Source organism: Paroedura picta, chromosome 16 (assembly GCF_049243985.1).
Source record: "Paroedura picta isolate Pp20150507F chromosome 16, Ppicta_v3.0, whole genome shotgun sequence".
Classification (NCBI taxonomy): domain Eukaryota; kingdom Metazoa; phylum Chordata; class Lepidosauria; order Squamata; family Gekkonidae; genus Paroedura; species Paroedura picta.
In genome coordinates this window covers 8,333,515-8,354,164 of record NC_135384.1, presented here as the reverse complement: position 1 = coordinate 8,354,164, position 20,650 = coordinate 8,333,515, and the positions used below count along the sequence as shown (strand labels likewise).

At 45.5% G+C, this 20,650-nt stretch overlaps 2 protein-coding genes across 2 annotated transcripts; one reads left to right on the top strand and one right to left on the bottom strand.

The window, feature by feature from the left end:
- Positions 1–40: 40 nt before the first annotated feature.
- On the bottom strand, positions 41–8,629 carry LOC143825667 (L-fucose dehydrogenase-like). The gene is made up of 9 exons (XM_077313874.1): positions 8,160–8,629; positions 7,761–7,805; positions 6,242–6,342; positions 6,017–6,083; positions 4,700–4,788; positions 3,599–3,703; positions 3,095–3,162; positions 2,081–2,177; positions 41–1,492 (listed from the first exon to the last, which is right to left on the bottom strand). The coding sequence occupies exons 1-9, from the start codon at positions 8,245–8,247 to the stop codon at positions 1,298–1,300; spliced, it is 855 nt and encodes a 284-aa protein (XP_077169989.1). The 5' UTR covers positions 8,248–8,629; the 3' UTR covers positions 41–1,297.
- A 4,164-nt stretch (positions 8,630–12,793) lies between these two features.
- Positions 12,794–19,611, top strand: LOC143826008 (L-fucose dehydrogenase-like). Its single transcript, XM_077314496.1, has 9 exons — positions 12,794–12,881; positions 13,469–13,513; positions 14,108–14,208; positions 14,535–14,601; positions 15,974–16,062; positions 16,721–16,825; positions 17,409–17,476; positions 17,867–17,963; positions 18,998–19,611. The coding sequence occupies exons 1-9, from the start codon at positions 12,794–12,796 to the stop codon at positions 19,187–19,189; spliced, it is 852 nt and encodes a 283-aa protein (XP_077170611.1). The 3' UTR covers positions 19,190–19,611.
- The last annotated feature ends 1,039 nt before the right edge of the window (positions 19,612–20,650 follow it).

The window sequence follows — 20,650 nt, the reverse complement described above, 5'->3', positions numbered from 1 at the left end:
CTTTTATTGAGACAAATTATTTTATTGAATCAGCTAGACAGAAGGAAATATAGGCATGGCAGAGTTAATCCTACAATTACCCTAAGAATAAATGCTAAACGTGTCAGAGCACTTTTTACCAAGCAGTAATTTCAAAAGCAGATCAGGTTTCAGCTCACTGCTTTTATGGATAATCAACAAGCCCAAGTTACCCACCAAGAAACTTCCCCTATTCTTCATCTGAGACTTCCACCCAGAGAAATCTGATTTGCTTATAACAGGAGTGCATATTTATACAGAAATGCCAGCTCTTATGCCCTGAGTTCCCTCTTTATTTCTGTAAAAAGAAATTTCACTTTTGAAACATTCTTGTCCAATTTTCCCACACCTTAGCTGTTATGGTGCATTCTCTGTCTCCTTGCTAAATCATCATTGACAGATCATAGAATCATAGAATCATAGAATCATAGAGTTGGAAGGAGCCATACAGGCCATCTAGTCCAACCCCCTGCTCAGCGCAGGATCAGCCCTAAGCATCCTAAAGCATCCAAGAAAAGTGTGCATCCAACCTTTGCTTGAAGACTGCCAGTGATCTAATTGTTTTGAACAAGTTTTAAAATTCTATCAAGATGAGGACAGGTAGGAGAGAATGAATGCAGTTTTGATTGGCAGATCCCCTTTTTGGCAACCTCAGAATACCTGAGAATTCATAATTCAAAAATCATTCAGACTGCCTCTTTCCTCAAAATTCAGACTGTATATATTTTGGTGATGGTATCTGAAAAAGTGGGGTAATCTTTTTCAGCCATGGTTCAATGGTTTGAATTGCTTGATGGTGTCTCAAGGTAAGGAGATATACACCACCACCACATCCGCCGCTCTGGATAGAAGCTGTACTTTTGGAAAATGTACAGATTTGCTTTCCTTCTAGCAAGGAAGCACAATTTGCCCCTAAAACATTTGAAAGGGCGAGAAGCAAACAAATCCAGGCAGAGAACTGGGAGGAACAGGGAAAGGAAGCTGTAAGGCAGGGGAAAGGGTAGCAAACCCAACTCCGACAGGCATTGTGGGTCCTGATGCAAACTCATATCCATGTATTTAAGCCAAACAAGCGACAATATATTCGTGGCAACTCTTTTCTTTCAACCTTGTCTTCTTTGGATGATGGGATTTGGAATAAGAACAGGTACGGGTTTTGGTCAAGAGGTATTGAGCAGAAAACATAGGCAGGAAGCACTGAATGAAGGTTGAATAATGAATTTGAATCCATGACAGGTATACGCTCTGTTCTTATCCCCAACCAGCCCTTGCGATTCTATTATTTTCTGGAGGAGTCCTGCAGATTCCCAATTGCACTTGGGGAATAGTCGGGACCTATCTTGCTCTTTATTCCAAAGCCAAGTTCGGCTCCACCAGTGATCAGAAGGTTAAGACCGGTGCAGAAGGTTGCATCAGCGGCGAGGAACAGAATAGCCAATGCCACCTCTTCTGGGGTCCCGAAGCGTCCCATTAGCTATAAGTGTGCAAAAGAAGAGAAATAAATGCAGAATTCTATTCTCAGTTCACATGGGAGAAGATCACGAGAACTCAGAAGCTGATTCTGGGCGGGGCAGGTTTTACTGGCAGTAGAACTCAGGTTTCCTGGTGCAGAATTCTAAATTTCACTTTTTCCCATCAGGGTATTCACACCCCTAATTATTATCACCACCTGAGACACGGTAGAACTACAGCTGCCAATGGAGGCCTCAGAGGACTACAGTTTCTGGGGAGGATAGAGTTCGGGAAGCAGACAGGACTCAGTAGGGATGCTTCTTCCACAGGAGATACAGAAGATGAAGAGCATACAACATCTATGGACAATCTAGGACAGGGGTAGTCAAACTGCGGCCCTCCAGATGTCCATGGACTACAATTCCCACGAGCCCCTGCCAGCTCTAGGACTTCAGTTTCCCATACCCTTCAGAGCTGCCATTTTCTCCTGAGCACTAGTCTCTGTAGCTTGGAGAATATTCCAGGAGAACTTTAGGCCCCACCTTGAGAATGGCCCTTAGGAAGAACTACTCTTGGCAACACCATCCCTGTTTCCCTACAGCACACTTGCCTGGAAAGACTGGTGCACCTGGAGTACGGCCTCTGGATTCCTAAAACGGTTTATTTCTCTTTCCCACAAAGGATTCCATATAATACCCGGTGAAATGCTAAAATTCAAAATGATTGGGAATTACAAAACATCAAGAAATAGGTCCCCACATGAATGAGTTTTGAAGATGTGTCATTATTCCTAGCAAGAGAGCAACTTCCACAACAAGCTTACACTTTAACACACCATACGATCGAGTCGTTATACTCCCAAATTATTCATTTCTATACCCCAGAAAAATATGGCCTGGAATGCAGGCTCTGCAATCTCAGGCCACATGGAATAAACTAATCATTTGCTTAAGACTCTTTGGGGTGGATTTAAGGAGGCTGGTTTCTCCTTCCCCCTGCTCTGTTTTTTCCTCTCTCTCTCTTTACATTCTGGGCTCCCTGGAGCAGATTCAGCTCTCTTTGAAGCTGGACCCCTCGCCCCTTCTGAGTATCTTATTCTTGTTGTAGTTAATTGACAAAGCTGAAATTTTCAGTGCACCTGGGGGGATACCTGCTAGTATGTAGGCACCTCCCACCTTCTCTATCTGTAGGTGCAGTGGTTTCGGTACTTTGGTGACATCAGCTATACCGATATACATTTAAAGACACGGCCTATGCACATCCTTAAGACAAAACAGTTTATCCCAATGGCATTGAAAATAACAGCATTCATTCCCTAAACTGTATTTTTAGAAGTTGCCGTGTTCTGTCCCTTATCTATTCCTTGTGATTCTTGGCTCATACACAATTTTAAAAAGTGAAAAGAACTACCACTTATAGCTGCTCCAGAAATGTTATTCAAGCCCATTGGTTTGGGTGTTACACTCTTTCAGTACCAATTACCTGTTTTCTCCTCTATTATCTCTTTATTTGTTTTACTAAAATCTTTCCCTGTAGCTCATGGCCTTGGGATCTGGAGGACCTGTCTTTCTTTCCTGAGAGTCTGTGCATTGAGGATTCTCTAATGATAACCATCGTTTTTTACCTGTTGACTCGAACGCCGTACTTGCTCTCGTCTATGGCCAGGGCTTTGGTCATGGCAACCACTGCGCCCTGGAAGAGAAATGCACAACAGGCAGGGTTGCCAACTGAGCATAAATCGCATTTTCCCTAGGCATTTGATAGCTCTACTTGGAGTTCTTCAGGGTGTTTTCGGTTTTGAGGCTTAAGCGAGATTTTTTCAGTCGGATAACAAGTAGAAAACAAACGAAGATTCCATGAAACCCTTACCGCTTATGGACTGGTTTTAGCCTCATGCATGAGAATGGCCAGCTGGCATCAAAAATACCAGCCTGGCCTCCTCCTGTGCCTTTCGTAGCAATTTGATTCACAAGAGCCTGCAGGGGTAGTTTTTCAAAGCACACGAGTGGCAGATACTATCACTGGTTATCTACATGCTGCGCAATCCTTCCTCTTCCGGTCAAGTGACTCTAAAATGCTCAAGAGCAGAATGATTTATTTATTTATTTAAGCAACTGATCAGGGTTACCTTGCTCGTGACAGTTGACAAACCATCCTCGATCCCAATAACACCATAAAGCCTTCCTGAGTTGATGATGTTTCCTTTCGTTTCCCGTAAGTAGGGCAGCGCATACTGTACACAAGAAGAAGAAGAAAAGGTGGTTCTTATATGCCGCTTTTCTCTAACCGAAAGGGTCTCAAAGCGGCTTACAGTCTCCTTCCCTTTCCTCTCCCCACAACAGACACCCTGTGAGGTGAGTGAGGCTGAGAGAGCCCTGAGATTCCTGCTCGGTCAGAACAGCTTGGTCAGTGTTGTGGTGAGCCCAAGGTCACCCAGCTGACTGCATGTGGGGGAGCGGGGAATCAAACCCAGCTCGCTAGATTAGAAGTCTGCACTCCTAAATTAGGAGTCCTAACCACTACACCAAATTGGCTCTCACGGGGGAAAAGATGTGCCTGATCTCTTAATTTTCAACTAATCAGTATCCATTAATTTCCAAACATCGTCAACCAAAACCCAGGTATTCTTATCCTGCTTTCTGTATCTTCAGCAGTACTTGCCGGTCAATATCTAAATAGAGTCTCACGGTCATCACATTTCACTTGGAATTTGAGCCAATAACAAGTATCACTTAGGCAAGAGCTCTGTTTTGGATGGGGCCATTTCACCTCACGTAATGAAATATATTCATTAAATAAGAAAAAAGGAGTTTCAGACATTTGTGCCATTTTGATTTCGATTTCCGACTTCTTGTTCACGAGAAATCTACGCTATTCCTCTGATCTCAAAAGAGGACATGCACAAAGCCGTTATATGCAATCACAGACCATGAAGTCCGTGTGGCTTAGAACTGACCACTGGCAGAGTCCCTCCCCAGCATGGCTAGAGCAAGTTCTTGCAACTCGGGAGGGCAGGGACTATCCCTGAGGGTACAAAGTGGGTCCTCAGCTGTGAAGCCCTGGACCTTCCTCCTCATGTTGGGTGATAGCTGACTGAAGGACCCAGGTCAGGCCCTGCACCCCCTAAGTTGTATGCCATTCCAGGTTTTTTTCTGCCGGACTTTCAACTCTGGAGGGTGTCAGCTGCCCTCAGGAGCAGGGAATCAGCTTCTGCGTTAGAAATACTCACCTTGGATATTAACAAACAGCTCACAACGTTGAGATCCATTAAGTTGGAGAAACTTTGGACCGTCACATCATCAGTCGCTTCTTTATAAGCTGTTTGCAGGAGAATATAAAAGGGAAACAGGGGCAGAGTCTGCACTTACTTTGTTTATTCCATTGTCAATCCTGTTGAATCCAGATTGTTTTGAACTTGGATCTTCCTCTCCCCCCCCCTCCCCATTGAAACAGGAAAGTGTTCTGCACGTGATTAGGGCAGTTCAGAAGGGGAGGAGCCAAGCCTCTTTCTTTCTTTTCTTGAAGGGGGGGAGAGGAGCGAAGCAGGGAGCCTCTTTCTTTTCTTGGGGGGGGGGAGGATCGAAAAAGGCAGAGAAGGGAGAAAAAATCCAGGACCGACAGAAGTTGAGAGAAATTAGGGGCTTCTCCTTTAAGGCAAGCTTGTCACATGCACACAATATGTTGGATTTCATCTTTGTGTTTTTTTCCTTTAAAGTAATTTCAACTTGCCAGTGATCCCTGGCCCTAGAGAGATCTGGCTGGCCTGGACCAGAGCCTTCTCAGCCTTGGATCCTGCCTGGCAGAATGAGCTTCCAGTAGATATCTGGCCCCTGATGGAGCTGTTGAGGTTCAACGGGGCCTGTTAAATGCTGCTCTTCCTGCTCTTCCACCAAGCTTACGGTTGAGGCCAGGTGGTCCAGAAACATATTGGGCCTCCCCTATTCCATATTCACCAACCTTAGGTTCCTCTGCCACCCACTTCCACTGAAATCACTTCAAAATCGCCAGTGAGATCATGGTGGTTGAGGAAACGGCAAAGCACTTTATACCTTTTAGGAATTTTATTGTATTTTAGAATGTTTCACTGACCTGTGGTTCAAAATGTTTAAATTACTGTTGTAAACCAGTGAGTGGCCTAGAAATTCAATTGTAAATAAAATAAACAAATAGGGAGATTTCATTTACCATTGCAGCTTGTTGTTATTGATGGAACCATCTTTGCAAGCCTCCAATTAAATGTGTGGCCATCGCTGCATCCTAGGACAGCAGACTCTACCAGTTGGTTTAATTGATCCTGCACTTCCTTTAGAAGCATTTAGTGTGAAAGATGTGGAGCCTCAGGGAAGTCCCAAGAACATCATCTACATATGCTGTGTTATTAAACTACTGCAATTTCCTTAGTTGCTTTATCAACAGCTGCCTGCAAATCTATAGTTCCTCAAAGCCTTTATTGGACAAGTCAATTCTGAATTTTGACTAAACAAGAAATGCCCACATGCATCCTAGCGATTCTTTCCAGACCTACAAAAGACTAAAAATCACTCACCATCTTCAGCAAGGTTCACCAGGCAGTCCAGGCATCCATAACGCTGTACAGTGGCCTGAATCAACCTCTGCAGGAAAAGGGATGGAGAGAGATCTAAGGCAAGGCAAGCATGACAACAGAACCTAAAGCCCTGCAGGTCCAGAGCTGCAAGCAAACAAGGAAGGATGAGTAGCAAAGGAGCCTGGGAAATCGTGGAACCCCCAAGAAGCACTACTTTTCACCTACCTTAATGTCTGACTCCCTTAGAACATCACAGATCTGGAAGAAAGCATCGCCTGCACAACCAGAAGCCTGCAGCTCCCTCTGAATTTCTTGTCCCCTGTCCGCTGCAAAGGGGTAGAACAGAATAGTTTCCAGCAGAACCAACCTTCTTGCCCTGCCTCTTTTTTGTGTGGCCTTTGGCTTATCCTTCCACCTTCCTTTCTAGGTGTGCTCAGTCTTTACTTACAGACTAACATGTTTACTAAATGCATTGGAGACTGTTGCTCTGGATGCTTTTCTCCTTTTGGGCGGAAAAATAAATAACTATCTTATAGTTTCCATGGGGAAAAGAACTTGAGGATGGGTCCCATCTAGTGTTGACTTCTGGAACCAGGAAAGAGAAGATCTTGATGACAGGCGGGGGAGACAGATAATCCCACTTTCCCTCATCTCCCTCTTTCTCGACTCTACTCAAGGATGAAGATAAGTTTCTTCCGTGTTTTCTCCCTCTGGGAGGGCCTGAGCAGAAGATGGGAAAGGCCACTTTGACCAGCATCTTCTCATTCGCATTGACTTTCATCTCTAACTCTGCGACCATAAGCCTCATCTCTTCTTGATATGTGCTGACCTGAGATACTGCTGGCAAAGAAGTAAAGAAATGGATCCTGAGATTATATCTTTCACGGACCAGGAGTTCAGCACCGGTCACCCATCTGTTCCTGGGTCACAATCCATGCCGAGTTCTGGTTCTAACTTTCAGCCCTGTGGATGTGGGATGGATGGCCACTGAAGGGCCTCTTCCTCCCCATATGTCCAGACAGTTATGATCTTTGGAAGCCCTGCAGAAATTATCTGGGTGACGATAACAAAAAGGGGGTTTGCCGTGGAACCTGAGCGATGGAAATCTCCCCCCGCCCTGTCAGCCTCACCTGGCCCCCCAAAGATTTCTTTTTTTAACCTCAGCTTTTAATTAAAGAATTGTTCTAAAATGGCTTTCACAGCCTGCTTCTAGCCTGAGATCTGTTTAATTAAAATTATTTTAGGATGCTGAATGTTTTATTTCTGTAATTCTGTGGCTGGGCTTTTAAATGGCTGGGGTTTTAATCCTTTTTTAATTCATAATACTTATGCTGTGCTATAATTGTATTAAGGGCCTCTTGTGGCACAGGGTGGTAAGGCAGTAGACATGCAGTCTGAAGCTCTGCCTATGAGGCTGGGAGTTCAATCCCAGCAGCCGGCTCAAGGTTGACCCAGCCTTCCATCCTTCCAAGGTTGGTAAAATGAGTACCCAGCTTGCTGGGGGGTAAACGGTAATGACTGGGGAAGGCACTGGCAAACCACCCCATATTGAGTCTGTCATGAAAACGCTAGAGATCGTCACCCCAAGGGTCAGACATGACCCAGTGCTTGCACAGGGGATACCTTTACCTTTTATAATTGTATTAAGTTATTAAGCTCCCACCTCTGTTGAGATGGCATATGATTTTTTTTTTAAACAAATAAGCGAATTCCGTCATGGTGGGGTCAGAAGTACCAGACTCACCTTCGGAGGGTCCTGAACTGAAGACCACATTGGCTCCCTGGTGAACTGGAAGGCAAGAGAAAAGAAGGTGAGAGAAAGCTCAGGGGTGCGGCATCCCCAGAGATGTACATCACAAGGTTTGATGGGTTTAAAAGGCTTGCTTCTTGCCTCTCCCCGTTACCGTTCCGCTTTAAAGAAAACAATTATTCCCCATCTCGAAAGGGGCAGTTTTCTGCAGGAAGATTTTCTCACCAAGAACAGACCATCAGACTGTTTGTGGCAGCCCTCCACCCTACCAAACTGGTGTTCACTGGGGACCATGGCAATCCTAGCAGAGAGCAAGACTTCCTGAATCTTCCTGGCAGCCCCTGTTGGTAGAAATTGCCCCCCTCCTCCATGGCCGCTTCCCTCCCTTCTTACCAAATTCTCTCACAGTGGCCAGGCCAATTCCTCGGGTGCCCCCGGTCACGATCACCACCTTGCCTGGGTAACGCAGTAAAGACGCCATGCCAGCTGTCGGCCTCCGTTTCTCCGAAAGACTAAAACCCACACCGAGCTTGGCTTGTTAATATAAACTGCAACAGAATTGCTGAATTTGGGAATATCAGCAGCTGGGTGGGGCAACACAACTGCTGGATTTGCAGGTTGAGAGGAACGGTGTGTAGCTAATATTCTGACTCACTTTGTGGAGCATGGTCAGTGTTGAGCTGGCAGAAAAAGACTGCGCACACACACACACACACACACACACACCTCCACTCTCTACCCTGATCTTTGTCTCCATCCATCTCCATCTCTATCCATCGGAATAGGCTGCCTAAGGAGGTGGTGAGCTTCCCCCCCCCCCTCATTGGCAGTCTTCAAGCAAAGGTTGGATACACACTTTTCTTGGATGCTTTAGGATGCTCTGGTCTGATCCTGCGTTGAGCAGGGGGTTGGACTAGATGGCCTGCATGGCCCCTTCCAACTCTATGATTCTGTGATTCTGATCCTGCGTTGAGCAGGGGGTTGGACTAGATGGCCTGCATGGCCCATTCCAACTCTATGGTTCTATGAATTCCCACCCAGTCCTCTGCCAGCTGCTACCTGGGAAGGCTGTTTCAATGGTGCTTTTCCCTGAGATAGTATTGTCAATTTGGATAATATTACACAGTCAAATTCTTCCCCCATTTCCTTCCTTTGTCTACATCTTCTCCATAAAGAAAGTTGATTCTTTGGATGTCTTTGGGGGTATGCTTTTATCCAGTGCTACTTTTATCCAGTGCCACGGGCCCTAACGTGTCCCCCCTTATCACGGCCGCTGCTGCTAAAAAGGTCTTCTGGCCATTTGCGATCCGTTTCTTCCCACTTGACAGCAGGAGCATCAAACAAAGGGCTTTATTAAACAGCCTGAGTTGACAGGCAGGTTTGTGCTGCAGGGGGAAGGCGGTTCTGCAGTTGCGACACTTTGTCGACTGTAAAATTTTGTTGCCTGGCATTTGGCATAAGTAGTTTTGTTATCTTCAAAATTAGCATCCGTGTGATTTCAGTAACGTGACTAGATAAGCACAACTGTGAACCCCAAAAGTCCTTTGAAGCGCTGCTCGTTGTGTCCCACTGATCCTATGAAGGGCAGATCAGACAGATCTTGCAACATTAAAACAGCTTGATGTGACCAAATACCTTCAGCTGCGCCTCCCCATAGCATTCAGTCTCTGAGTTTCACATTTTCAGCACAGAAATCAGATTTATTTTCGGGCATTCAGGCCAAACTTTAAACATACATTTAAAATATTGGTAAATACCGGGAGGAGGGAAGAAGAATACAAAATAATATTTAAATTTATAGGTGTAAAATATAATCACGATTAAAATTCATCGTTAAAACACTGTTTCCACTGTATCAAATCGATATAATGTTGTGATCTACACTTCTGTGATGGCCAAGCCTTTGAGTTTTGCCCTGTATTCCTTTCTGAGTCAGCTTGGTTGGGAGTGTGGACTTCTAATCTGGCAAGCTGGGTTTGATTCCACGCTCCCCCACATGCAGCCAGCTGGGTGCCTTGGGGTCCTCACAGCACTGAGAAAGCTGTTCTAACCAAGCAGTAACATCAGGGCTCTCTCAGCCTCACCTCCCTCCCAGGGTGTCTCTTGTGGGGAGAGGAAAGGGAAGGCGATTGTAAGTCACTTTGAGACTCCTTTGGGCCGAGAACAGTAGCATATAAGAACAAACTCTTCTTCTTTTCCTTCTTCTTCAGTAATCTCAGAGCTCTCTCAGCCTCACCAACCTCACAGGGTGTCTGTTGTGAGGAGAGGAAAGGGAAGGTGGTTGTAAGCCTCTCTGAGACTCCTTCGGGTAGATAAAAGCTCTTCTTCTCCTCCTCCTCCTCCTCTCTTTGCTTTCCCGTCTACCAAGGAGCTAACATGGTCTTCTGTCCAAAAACATCGAACAGTGAGTGTGTCTAGAGCACTTTCCCTCATCCCCTCATAACAGACCCCCCCCCGTTTCTTAAAAAAATGTCTATTCCATCTCAACAGGGAACCTTCTTAAGGCAGCTTACAAAGTTCAACTTCACAAAATGACAGCGCAGCACAAAAACTTTGAATTAAAAATGGATCAAAAGCCCTGGCATTAAAAAGCCCAGCCCAGAGAATTACAAAAACAAAACATTTAGCACCCTAAAATGACTTTCATAAAACAAGCCTCCGGCTAGAAGCAAGCTGTGAAAACCATGTTAAGAAGAACAGCTCCTTAATTAAATGCCAACAGCCTCTGTAATCTGCACTCCCTCCTTCTGATCACGTTATACATTTTTTTTCTGTACGGGGCATCCCTGTTCTTGCCTCTCCTAAATTTGCACAATGCCCAGCTACCATTCCCCTGGCCACGGCAGGCTTCAATGAAGTCATTCAGGGCTCTTTCCAGGTTTTTGTGGGATCTGGACAGACAGATCCCCCTTCCCTTCTTCTGCCCATCACCAAGCACTCAAGACCTTCCACCCACCTGAAGGTCTACCGCCTGCTGCTACCACCGTCCCACCATGCCTGCTCGCAGCTGCCTTCAGAACTATCCTCAGGGGCAATGACAGGGCAAACAGCAGGCCCATGGGAGCTACAGTGCTAGCCAGTGGATGTGCAGAGTGCCTGTCAACTAGCAGCAATAGGCCCTATAAGAAACCATTGGCCCCACCAGTGAGTATGCTGACACCAGACCTAATGGCATCCTTCTCTTTTAAAATATCTCTCAGTTGCCTTTTCTTGCAAGTAGTCCTTGGATTTCCTTGCGTCTTGTTGCGTGTGTTTCCTTTACATCTGTTTTCCACACAGATATTTCCTACTTAGAGGGCAGTTGCTTTTTCCATTTTTGTGCTGTTGCGCTTTCTTAATAGCTTATTTTGAAGGTGGTGGATGAAAAAGATGATTTTTTCCCCCAGCTTTGTTACAACTCTTCAATTGCTGGCTCAAGTGGCATTTCAGGATGAGAGGTCGATTACCACCGCTGCCACCACTGTGATTAGAAACCTGGCTTTTGCGTTTCCTTTTTCAGGAAGCAAGCGTGATTTGCCCATAAATAAATGAAAAGGGAGCGGAGGGGGATGGTAGCCAAATGGGCTTTTTCTTGGGCCTATTCCGCACACATAGGATAATGCACTTTCAATGTGCCTTGACAGCTGGATTTTCCTGTGCGGAACAGGAAAATCTACTTCTAAAGCGTATTGAAAGTGCATTATCTTTTGTGTGCAGAATGGGCCCTGTTTTCCAAAGCCAAATTATGAGCACAGCCAGTGAGATTCCACAAGGACACTTTTTGGGTGCAATGGAGTCCCTGACAGCAAAACCAAGGAATCCACCCAAATAGCATTAACATCAATAGTTTATACCATTAAGTCAAGTTTTAGTCTGTTATGTTATAGAACTTTTGCCTTCCCTTATACCTGTCATATATAAGTATATTTGCTGAAGCATACATTTCTTTTTTCTTACAGCCACATTTGTCCTATTATTTGTCCTCTTTCCCTCCCAATAGCTGTTTTTCCTGATCAACTATGTTCTGAGACAGCTTGTCCAATTTGCCACATGGCATTTTGCACATTTATGGACATTTGTTTCCTGAAGCAGAACACAATAACAACTTGCTACGAATGCATAGATCTTCAACTGAGCCCTGACCTTCTTGGAATGTCCTTAATTTTGACCTTCACTTTATCTCTGTTTCACATCATCGGAGTCACTTTTTGCTTCTGTTTGCACTAGCAAAGCTTCCTAATAATATTTGCTATCAGGGAGAAGCAAACTGATTCAGGTGTAGAACTTGGAAGTGCAGGAAGCCGAAAGGCATAAAAGAGGTAACCAAACTCCACTCAACTAGGAAGGAGAGGTCCTGATGCAAACTCGTTTTCCTCTATTAAAGTCAAACTGCAACAACACCTCTTTTCTTGACATCCTTTCTTTATTGGATGATGGGAATTGGGATAAGAAAAGGCACAGTTGTCTATCAAGAGGAACTAGACAGAAACCCATAAGAATAAAGAACATGGATCTTCTTTATCAGCGTGGCATATCTGGCATGTCTTAAAGGAACGTTTTGACCTAGTTCAACACTAAACTTCTGTTTTGCTACAATGTCATAAGACCACACCTTTGTGGATCTCTTTCTTGGAAGGAATGGCTTTGAATCAATGAAGCACGGAGAGAAGAAATGGAGCAGTATGTAATGAGATGGTCTAGGGCGGCATTCATTTCCTTGAGGAAGTGGTTTGAGTGAAGAGGGAATGGGTTGGAATGGAACCATCCCTCCCATATTACAAGAAGTATCTTCAGCGGGAAGGCCAGGAATGGGTGATCCAATGAGATTTTCTTCCTTCATAGCTCTGGTCTACGCTTCTTCAGCTATGAAGCCACCACCCAAGATCTCCTGGAAAGGTCCTTCCCCCATTATTCTTACCCTAGTTCAGAGAGGACCAACCCTCATGCACCAGCAAATTAAGTAGTTACATTGCTCCACCCAAGAGCCTATATACCCAAAGCTCTAGGTGGATTTTAGCCATGAAGAGGAACGGAGGCCAACAGCTGGCATGGCAACTTCACTGCGTTACCCGGGGAAGGTGGTGATTGTGACAGGAAGCACCCAAGGGATTGGTCTGGCCATTGTGAAAGAATTTGGTGAGAATGGAGAGAAGGAGGAATGGAGGAGTGGGGATTTTGTCCCAACAGGGCCAAGGTCAAGGGACTGCTGGGAAGACTTTGGGAATCTTGCTTCCTTCATCTCTAGTCTGCGATGAAGAGAAACTGTGAGGGAGTCCTTTTTGCCCATCCTGCAAACACAAAAAGGACTTGTGTAGGAGTGCCTTCTGGCATAAGGTCTTGCAGACTAGAGACTTTTCCTTTATCTTTGATGTGCTACAAGACTTTTTTGATGTCTTAGTAAGATTTGAGTTCAGGAGCGCCTAAAGAGTAACGATATCTCCACGAGATATGCTTTACCAAGTCGGATATCTGACGATTCAAGGAGCTTTGACTCTCGAAAGCTTCTGCCCTGGAGATCTTGTTCTTTGGAGCTCAAGAGTTGCTTTCCCACTACAGATCACCATTCCTAGGCTATTCTTAGGCTATCTGGGGTCCCAAATGTCAGATGGAGGAGCCTGGAATTGTATCTTTTAAATGAACCAATGAATCTAGGGACGTAGACCTGTGAGTGAGCCAAGCCTGCAAACGTTTTCTGTTCCTCTCTCTCTTTCTTCACCCTCCAGTCCGCCAAGGAGCCAAAGTGGTCTTTTGTGCACCGTCCTCTGAAGGTGAGTCTACAGCCCGTCCTCTTCCCACCCACCCCATGACACAGTCCCCTGGCTTGTTGAAAATAGGTACCCATAAAATCAGAAGCGGCACAAATTGTTAATTAAAGAAAACCCAGATGGTACATGAGGCAACCTAAAGACTGTGTGTGCCCCCAAATTATTCTCATCACCACCACTAAGGGATCCCCTGATCATCAGACCTTTTTTGGACTGCACATGATCAACAAAAGGACCTGCCCAAGGAGTTTGTTCCTCCAATTAAAACAAGATTGTGTTTGTCGGGTTTGCAGGCTCTTTTGTCTGCCTTTCTTCAAAGGGAGAAGGCAACCAAGAGAAAGGAGCCGCAGACTCTAACGCTTTTAGCAAACGGGCTTAGAATCATAGAATCATAGAATCATAGAGTTGGAAGGGGCCATACAGGCCATCTAGTCCAACCCCCTGCTCAACGCAGGATCAGCCCTAAGCATCCTAAAGCATCCAAGAAAAGTTTGTATCCAACCTTTGCTTGAAGACTGCCAGAAGTCTAGCTGCACCAAAAAGGCAGGGCTAGAAGGTTTGTCTTGCTGACAGCTGTCCTGTTCTGCCCCCACACAGTGAAAAAGGGGCAAGCGATTCAGAAGGAGCTGCAGGCTTCTGGGAGCCCCGGGGATGCCTTCTTCCAGATCTGTGATGTCCGCAAGGAGTCAGACATTAAGGTAGGCTGAAAATGGGTGATGCATGGATGGTGCTTCTTTGGGGCTTGCCACGGCGCTGGCAAAACTGTTCTGACCAAGCAGTGACATCAGGGCTCTCTCAGCCTCACCCACCCCACAGGGTGTCTGTGGAGGGGAGAGGAAAGGAAAGAGAGTTGGAAGCCGCTTTGAGCCTCCTTCGGGTAAAGAAAAGCAGCATATAAGAACCAACTCTTCTGCTCAACACCTGGAACAGGTGCAGCCCCGAGTGGGTAATGGAACTGCAGCACTCTGGGTTACGTGGCTCTTCTTGCCTTGCCAGAGATGTCTCTTCATTTTTGTCCCTGCAGAAGTTGATTTTGGTAACTGTTGAACGTTACGGATGCCTGGACTGCCTTGTGAACAACGTTGGAACTGGTGAGTGATGTTCAAAATTTGGGGCCTGGGAAGAATCATTGGAATGTTTGTGTCTAGGTGTGAGGGTGTTTCCTGTTTATTCCAAACCAGAATGGACTTCTTCAATAAAGCGTTTGAGGAAGTATAATTTTCCTGGCACCTTTTTGCATAGAATCTAAATCACACAAGTTTTTTCAAAATATGATTTTAGTACGAACTTATGTAAACATATACATATGCACATATACCTCGTTTTTCCAACCAAAGTTTCTTGACAGCCCTGGAATTATCTTTCAAGTATCCAAGTTATGATTTCTCCAGGTTTGGAGATTACCTAAGTAAGATAGATCTTATAGCTGTTCACAAAATAATATTGATTTGGTGACAATCCCAGGCTAAAACTACCCCTTTTGCTCATACCAAAATTGCCAGTACTGAAGATATAATGGGATTATCCCCAGTCAATTTTCTCTTATTGCACTAAAGCGGATCTTTCAATTTTAAACCATCTTTAAGACAAGTGTCCAAAGATTCGTTATTCATCACATCTGTACCATTCTTTTATTTCAGCTAATCTAACTGCACTCTAATATGGAGTAATATCAGGTACCCCAGTCTTCCTTTAACTCCTGGTCTTATTAGATTTTGCATAGCTACCTTAGGATGTTTTCCTAAGCAAATGGATTCTTTAAACACACAACAAGTTTTTAGAACTCCCTCCCCTGAGGCCTTGCATCTCCCACACTAACCCTTTCTGAAGGAAGCATTTCATCTAAATACTAATTAACAAATGGACCTTGTTGTCCCAGGATGGCCTTTAATTTAATTGCAAGCTTCAATAAAACCATGGGGAACAGGTCCACCAATGCCCATTCACTGCAATGGGGAAAGGAAACTTCCATGTTCAAGGCCCATAACCCTCGGAGGAACAGAAGTAGAGGCAATGTATAGGGTAGGCAACTCTAGGCTAGGGAATTTATGGGTGGCAACTGGACAGAGCATTTGAGGAGGAGAGGGATCCAAGTGGGGAATAATGACACCGATTCCATATTAACAAAGAAGCATTTATCTAGAAGAAATGACCTTCGTATTCCGGAAGATCTCCACGCCCCACTTGCAGGTTGGAAATCCATGGCAGTAACGAGGATTGAGCCTTCTGACGTGTATGGTTGGCCTCTGTGTTAGAGGCTCTCTGGGATTATTGGGCAGACCCAGTAGAGCTACTCTTATCTCCAGATGACCTGATAATTATCCCTGGCTTGTGGTTGTACTCCAAGCAGTATTGCTTTAACCATAAAACAAATTTAAAATCCGTCATCGTGGGGGCTCTCTCGCTGTTTGCGTGTTTTGCCTCCGTGGACCCTACTTCCGTTGTATGTCCTCTTGCACACAGCTTACTTAGAAAAAATAGAGGACGTGACTTCCCAAGGCCTACACAGCCTCTTGGAACTCAACACCGTGAGCCATTTCTTAGCATCCAAGGTGAGTGTTCCTAACTCCTAAGGGATATCCCTCTTCCTTGAGGACAGCTGGCTTCATCCAGAGTTGGAGGTCCAGTAGGAAAAACCTGGAATGATACTCAGAGGCATAGCGCTATATCTGTGTTCATCCGTCTTCTCCTGCCCAGATCAGAGCTGAGGGCCCTGGCGGAACTATCACAGTTCCATAGGGCCTGCAAGACGGAGCTCTTCCACCAGGCATTTGGTTGAAGCCAGGCTAGGAAGATCAGGTTCCTCCCTATATAAACCCTATATGCTGGACAACTGGGCAGGGGTTACCCCCAAAATGGTGGGGGAGCGCTGTAGGTGACTGTGGTCGGGTGCATAAGGAGGGGAGGATTAGTTTAGTTTATCACCAGTTGTGTGGGATTATACATTGTATGGGTTTTTATGTGGCTTCATCATTTTGCCGTGAGCCGGCAGGGTCCGGGAGTGGTGGTCAATAAATATAATAATAAATAAATAGAACAAGGGGGATAGGCTATAGCTCCACAGCTGGGAACCAGTTTTGCACCCAAAGGGTTCATCTCTTCCATCTCCAGTTGCAAAGATTTCTGCTAGGGGTGCTGGGAAGGGTCTTTGCCGGTGGTCAATTGACGCCAGGAACGCTGTTAATACTTGCTTTGTGTGTGTGTGTACAGTATGCGCTGCCCTACCTGCGGGAAACAAAAGGAAACATCATCAGCATATCCAGTATTTTTGCTGTCATCGGGGTGAAGCATACCTCGCCGTATTGCGCCAGCAAGGTAATCCTAACCCCAGAAAGGAATCTTTAAAATATATAAATATATTCTTGTGCTGTTGAGCCTTTAATAGCAACTTGACAGGCAGATGAAGGTTTGCACAGCAGGGAGAGGACAGGGAGAGTGCTTTGAAAAACCCTACCGGTGGGCTCTTGGAGATCAAGCTGCTCCTAAAGGCACAGGAGGAAGCCAGGTTGGGATTTTGTTCAGGTCAGTTGTCAATTCTCATACATGATGCTAAAACTGTTTAATAACTGGTAAAGGTGACTTCTGGTTGGCCTTGGTGTAGTCCTGGTTACTCTCCTTCATTTCTCCCCACTGAGCTTTTAAGTTAAGTTCTTTTAACCCCTCTAAAAACCTTGCTTGATTTAATGCTTTCATCTCAGTGAGCGTGGGAGGGAAATTTAAAGCAATGTAATTAGTAGTAACCAGGGTCTATTCTGCACACAATGGATAATGCACTTTCAATGCACTTTAGAAGTAGATTTTCCTGTTCTGCACAGGAAAATCCAGCTGCCAAAGCACATTGAAAGTGCATTATCCTGTGTGTGCAGAATGGGCCCAGTAATCAGCATTTTTCTTACAGGGCGCTGTGATTGCCATGACCAAAGCCCTGGCCATAGATGAGAGCAAGTACGGAGTACGAGTCAACAGGTAAAAGCGATTCTTACCTATACAGACCTCTCAATGGCCTTTGCAGAATACTCTCAGGAAAGAAAGACAGGCCAGGAGCTTACAGGCAGAATTGTGGCTAAAGCAAATAGGGCTAGAGGGAGGACATAAGAACAGGAGGAAGCTGGCATTGTAAGAGTCTACTATCAAGACAACTGGGCTGGTTTTATTTTTCTGGAGAAGTTACAAGTGGTACAACGTCTCCCTGTTTCTTTTCCTTTGCCAGTCACTTACAAGCACAGAAACACAAAACAACGAGCAGGCATAATATGCAATAGCTTCTAGAATGAAAACTTAGGGAACGAATCCCAGTATTTTCACATCTATGGTACCCTTGCCCCCTTTTTAATTTCCGAACCTTTTCAATCCTAGCATCTCACCGACTTATATATGGACTGCTTTGACGAAAAACTATATAAATCAGTCACAGAACCCAGAAGCGACCCTGAAGGAAGTCAAAGATGGTCAGGCAAGTGGGTTTAGGAGGTCGCTGAAGTTTTACTTGCATTTGATTACATTACTTGCAGTCCTAAGCTGTGATTTTGTGGCTGTTGTTTTGTATTTTTGCTTTTCTGGTATTCTCTTTATGGCCTATTATGCACGGAGTGGAAGGTCCGCATTCGGGGTGGAATGGTGGTGGCTAAAATCACCAGTTATGCACACTGCAGGCGGCAACCGGGCGCAGAGTCAACGTATGCCGCCGAAAAAGCTGCTTTAGCAAGATGCGGAAGAAAGTGGAGCTTCCCGGGACCAGGGCACAACCAGAAGTGGCTCCGGAGTAGCCGTGTGCATAATCGGATACTCTGGGTTTTGCCACCGTTGTGTTTCATCCCGTGCATAAGCGGTTTGCTTCACTTCTTCCTCCTCCACATTCTCCATGCCACCATTTCAGCGGCTGTGCATAATAGGCCTGTGTTTTACCTGTATCATAAGCCATTCAGCACCTTAAGAAAGAAAGATGAGTAATAAACTAATATTCTCCAGGCAACACGGCCCACGTGAACTCAGCAGTCCCAGTACATAGGAGAAATTGAAGTCCTAGGCCCATTCCACACACATGGGATAATGCACTTTCAGTGTGCTTTGGCTGCTGGATTTTCCTGTACAGAACAGGAAAATCTAAAGAGCATTGAAAGTGCATTATCTATTGTGTGCAGAATAGGTCCTAGAGTTGTTGCCAAGGGTGGATGCTCATAGACTTCAGGTTCTGAAATGGAAGAACCATCTCCACTGAGCTCCCCCTCCTGTCCAAATTTTGCCCTTCCTGAGTACTTCTACATCTCTCCAGCTGGAATTGGCAACCCAATTTCGATTACCTCTAGAATAATAACAATAAGAAGGGCTGCTAATACCAAAATGGGAAGTTAGAATTCTGCACCCAGAAAATCTGAGTCCTCCTGCTAGTAAATCCTGCCCCGATTCAGCTTCTGAGACCTCATGATTTGACCTCACGCAATGAATATACAATTCTACATCGATCTACCTCGTTTTGCATTTTTACAGCTTATGGGACGTACCGGGACGCCAGAAGAAGTGGCCTTGGCTGCCCTGTTCCTTGCTGCAGATGCTACTTTCTGCACTGGTTTAAACCTCGTGCTCAGCGGCGGAGCCGAACTTGGCTTTGGGAAGAAGAATGAGGTGGATCCTGCATCCAGTGTGGGTAGGAAGTCACAGGGTTTCTCCAGCAAGCACTAAAGCTGCAACGAGGAGTGGGGAGAAGCGCTAAGAGTACAAATATTACTTCTTCAGAACCATCCTTCCAAGAAGAAGAGCTCTACAAAGGTGTCATATCATGACGTTGTAGCAAAAGAGAACAAAACAAGAGATGTTTCGTGTTCAATGTAATGTAATGACTTAAACTCCGGAAACTGGGTTTCATATGTCAGGGAGCTGAGGGGAAGAGCCGTAAGGATGCAGCTGGAGTTTGGTCCCCCGGACAAGGTGGACATTCCTCTTGACTGACAACTGTGCCTTTTCTGATCCCAAATCCCATCCTCCAATAAAGAGACAATTCAAAGGAAAGTGGCTGTGGTTTTGATCTTTTTAAATCAACAATTTATGCTGCTTTTTGATGCGATTAAGAGAGGAACACAAGACAACGTTGGGATTGGCTCTTCTGACAGAACTACAGCACCAGAGTTGTTTAGAACAGGGGTAGCCAACCTGTGGTCCTCCAGATGTTCATGGACTACAGTTCCCACGAGCCCCTGCCAGCAAGTGCGGCAACGCTGGCAGGGGCTCATGGGAATTGTAGTCCATGAACATCTGGAGGACCACAGGTTGACTACCCCTGGTTTAGAATTCCTTCCTCCCTCTTCCCCCATTAAGGTCCTCAAACAACCCTAGAAAACTTAGATGTTTTCCATCTAAGGAAAGGCAGTTTTCTGCAGGCAGATCGTCCTGTCCAGAACAGACTCCCTCTGATGAGGGGAGCAGGAGCCCCCTCCCCTCCCAAACCCTCCTTGAAGTCTCTTTCAGGCAGGGAGCTGTGATAATCTGCCACAAAAGAGCCAACCTGAGTTCAGGAGCACTTTGAAAACCAGCAAGATCCCCAGAGAAGCTTTGGAGAGACCAACCCCCCCCCCCCCCCCCCGAATTGTTGGCTGTGGGTTCAGATGCTGGGAAGCGGTGGGCAGCTCCAATATTTGATAACAAAAGAAACAGATTTTTCTGGCATGTCAAAGGCAAATTAAAAAGTCTGTAGTCCACAAGACCTCGTGCTAAAAGATGCTGCTATATGGACTCCTTTGGAAGTTGGCAGGACAGAGAAAATTGCCTCTGAGGACATCAAGAAGACATTCCCCTCCTGATTTCTCTCCATCCCAGATTTGAGAGGTTGGGAGCAAGACTTCCGAAATCTCCTTGGCAGTCGCCCTTGTTGGGACAAAATGGCCGCCGCTTTCTCTCCTTTCTCACCAAATTCTCTCACCATGGCCAGGCCAATCCCTTGGGTGCCCCCCGTCACGATCACCACCTTGCCCGGGTAATGTAGTCATGTTGCCATGCCTGCTGTTGGCCTCCGTTTCTCCTAATGACTAAAATCCACGCTGAGCTGTGGGTATATAGGCCCTTGGGTGGAGCAATGCAATTACTTAATTTTTTGGCACCCGTGTTTGTGGCTCATTTGCTACTATAGGCTGTGGAGCACGAGGTTGG

Bases quoted from the DNA above. Each gene is read 5' to 3' on its own strand.
- LOC143825667 (XM_077313874.1), bottom strand. From the start codon at position 8,247: ATGGCGTCTTTACTGCGTTACCCAGGCAAGGTGGTGATCGTGACCGGG. The intron at 2,178-3,094 runs GTAAAAAACGAT...TTTGAATTTTAG, and splicing joins TACGGCGTTCGAGTCAACAG to CATTTCACCGGGTATTATAT. The intron at 1,493-2,080 runs GCAAGTGTGCTG...GCACACTTATAG, and splicing joins AGGTGCACCAGTCTTTCCAG to CTAATGGGACGCTTCGGGAC.
- LOC143826008 (XM_077314496.1), top strand. From the start codon at position 12,794: ATGGCAACTTCACTGCGTTACCCGGGGAAGGTGGTGATTGTGACAGGA. The intron at 12,882-13,468 runs GTGAGAATGGAG...TTCACCCTCCAG, and splicing joins GGCCATTGTGAAAGAATTTG to TCCGCCAAGGAGCCAAAGTG. The intron at 17,964-18,997 runs GCAAGTGGGTTT...GCATTTTTACAG, and splicing joins AGGAAGTCAAAGATGGTCAG to CTTATGGGACGTACCGGGAC.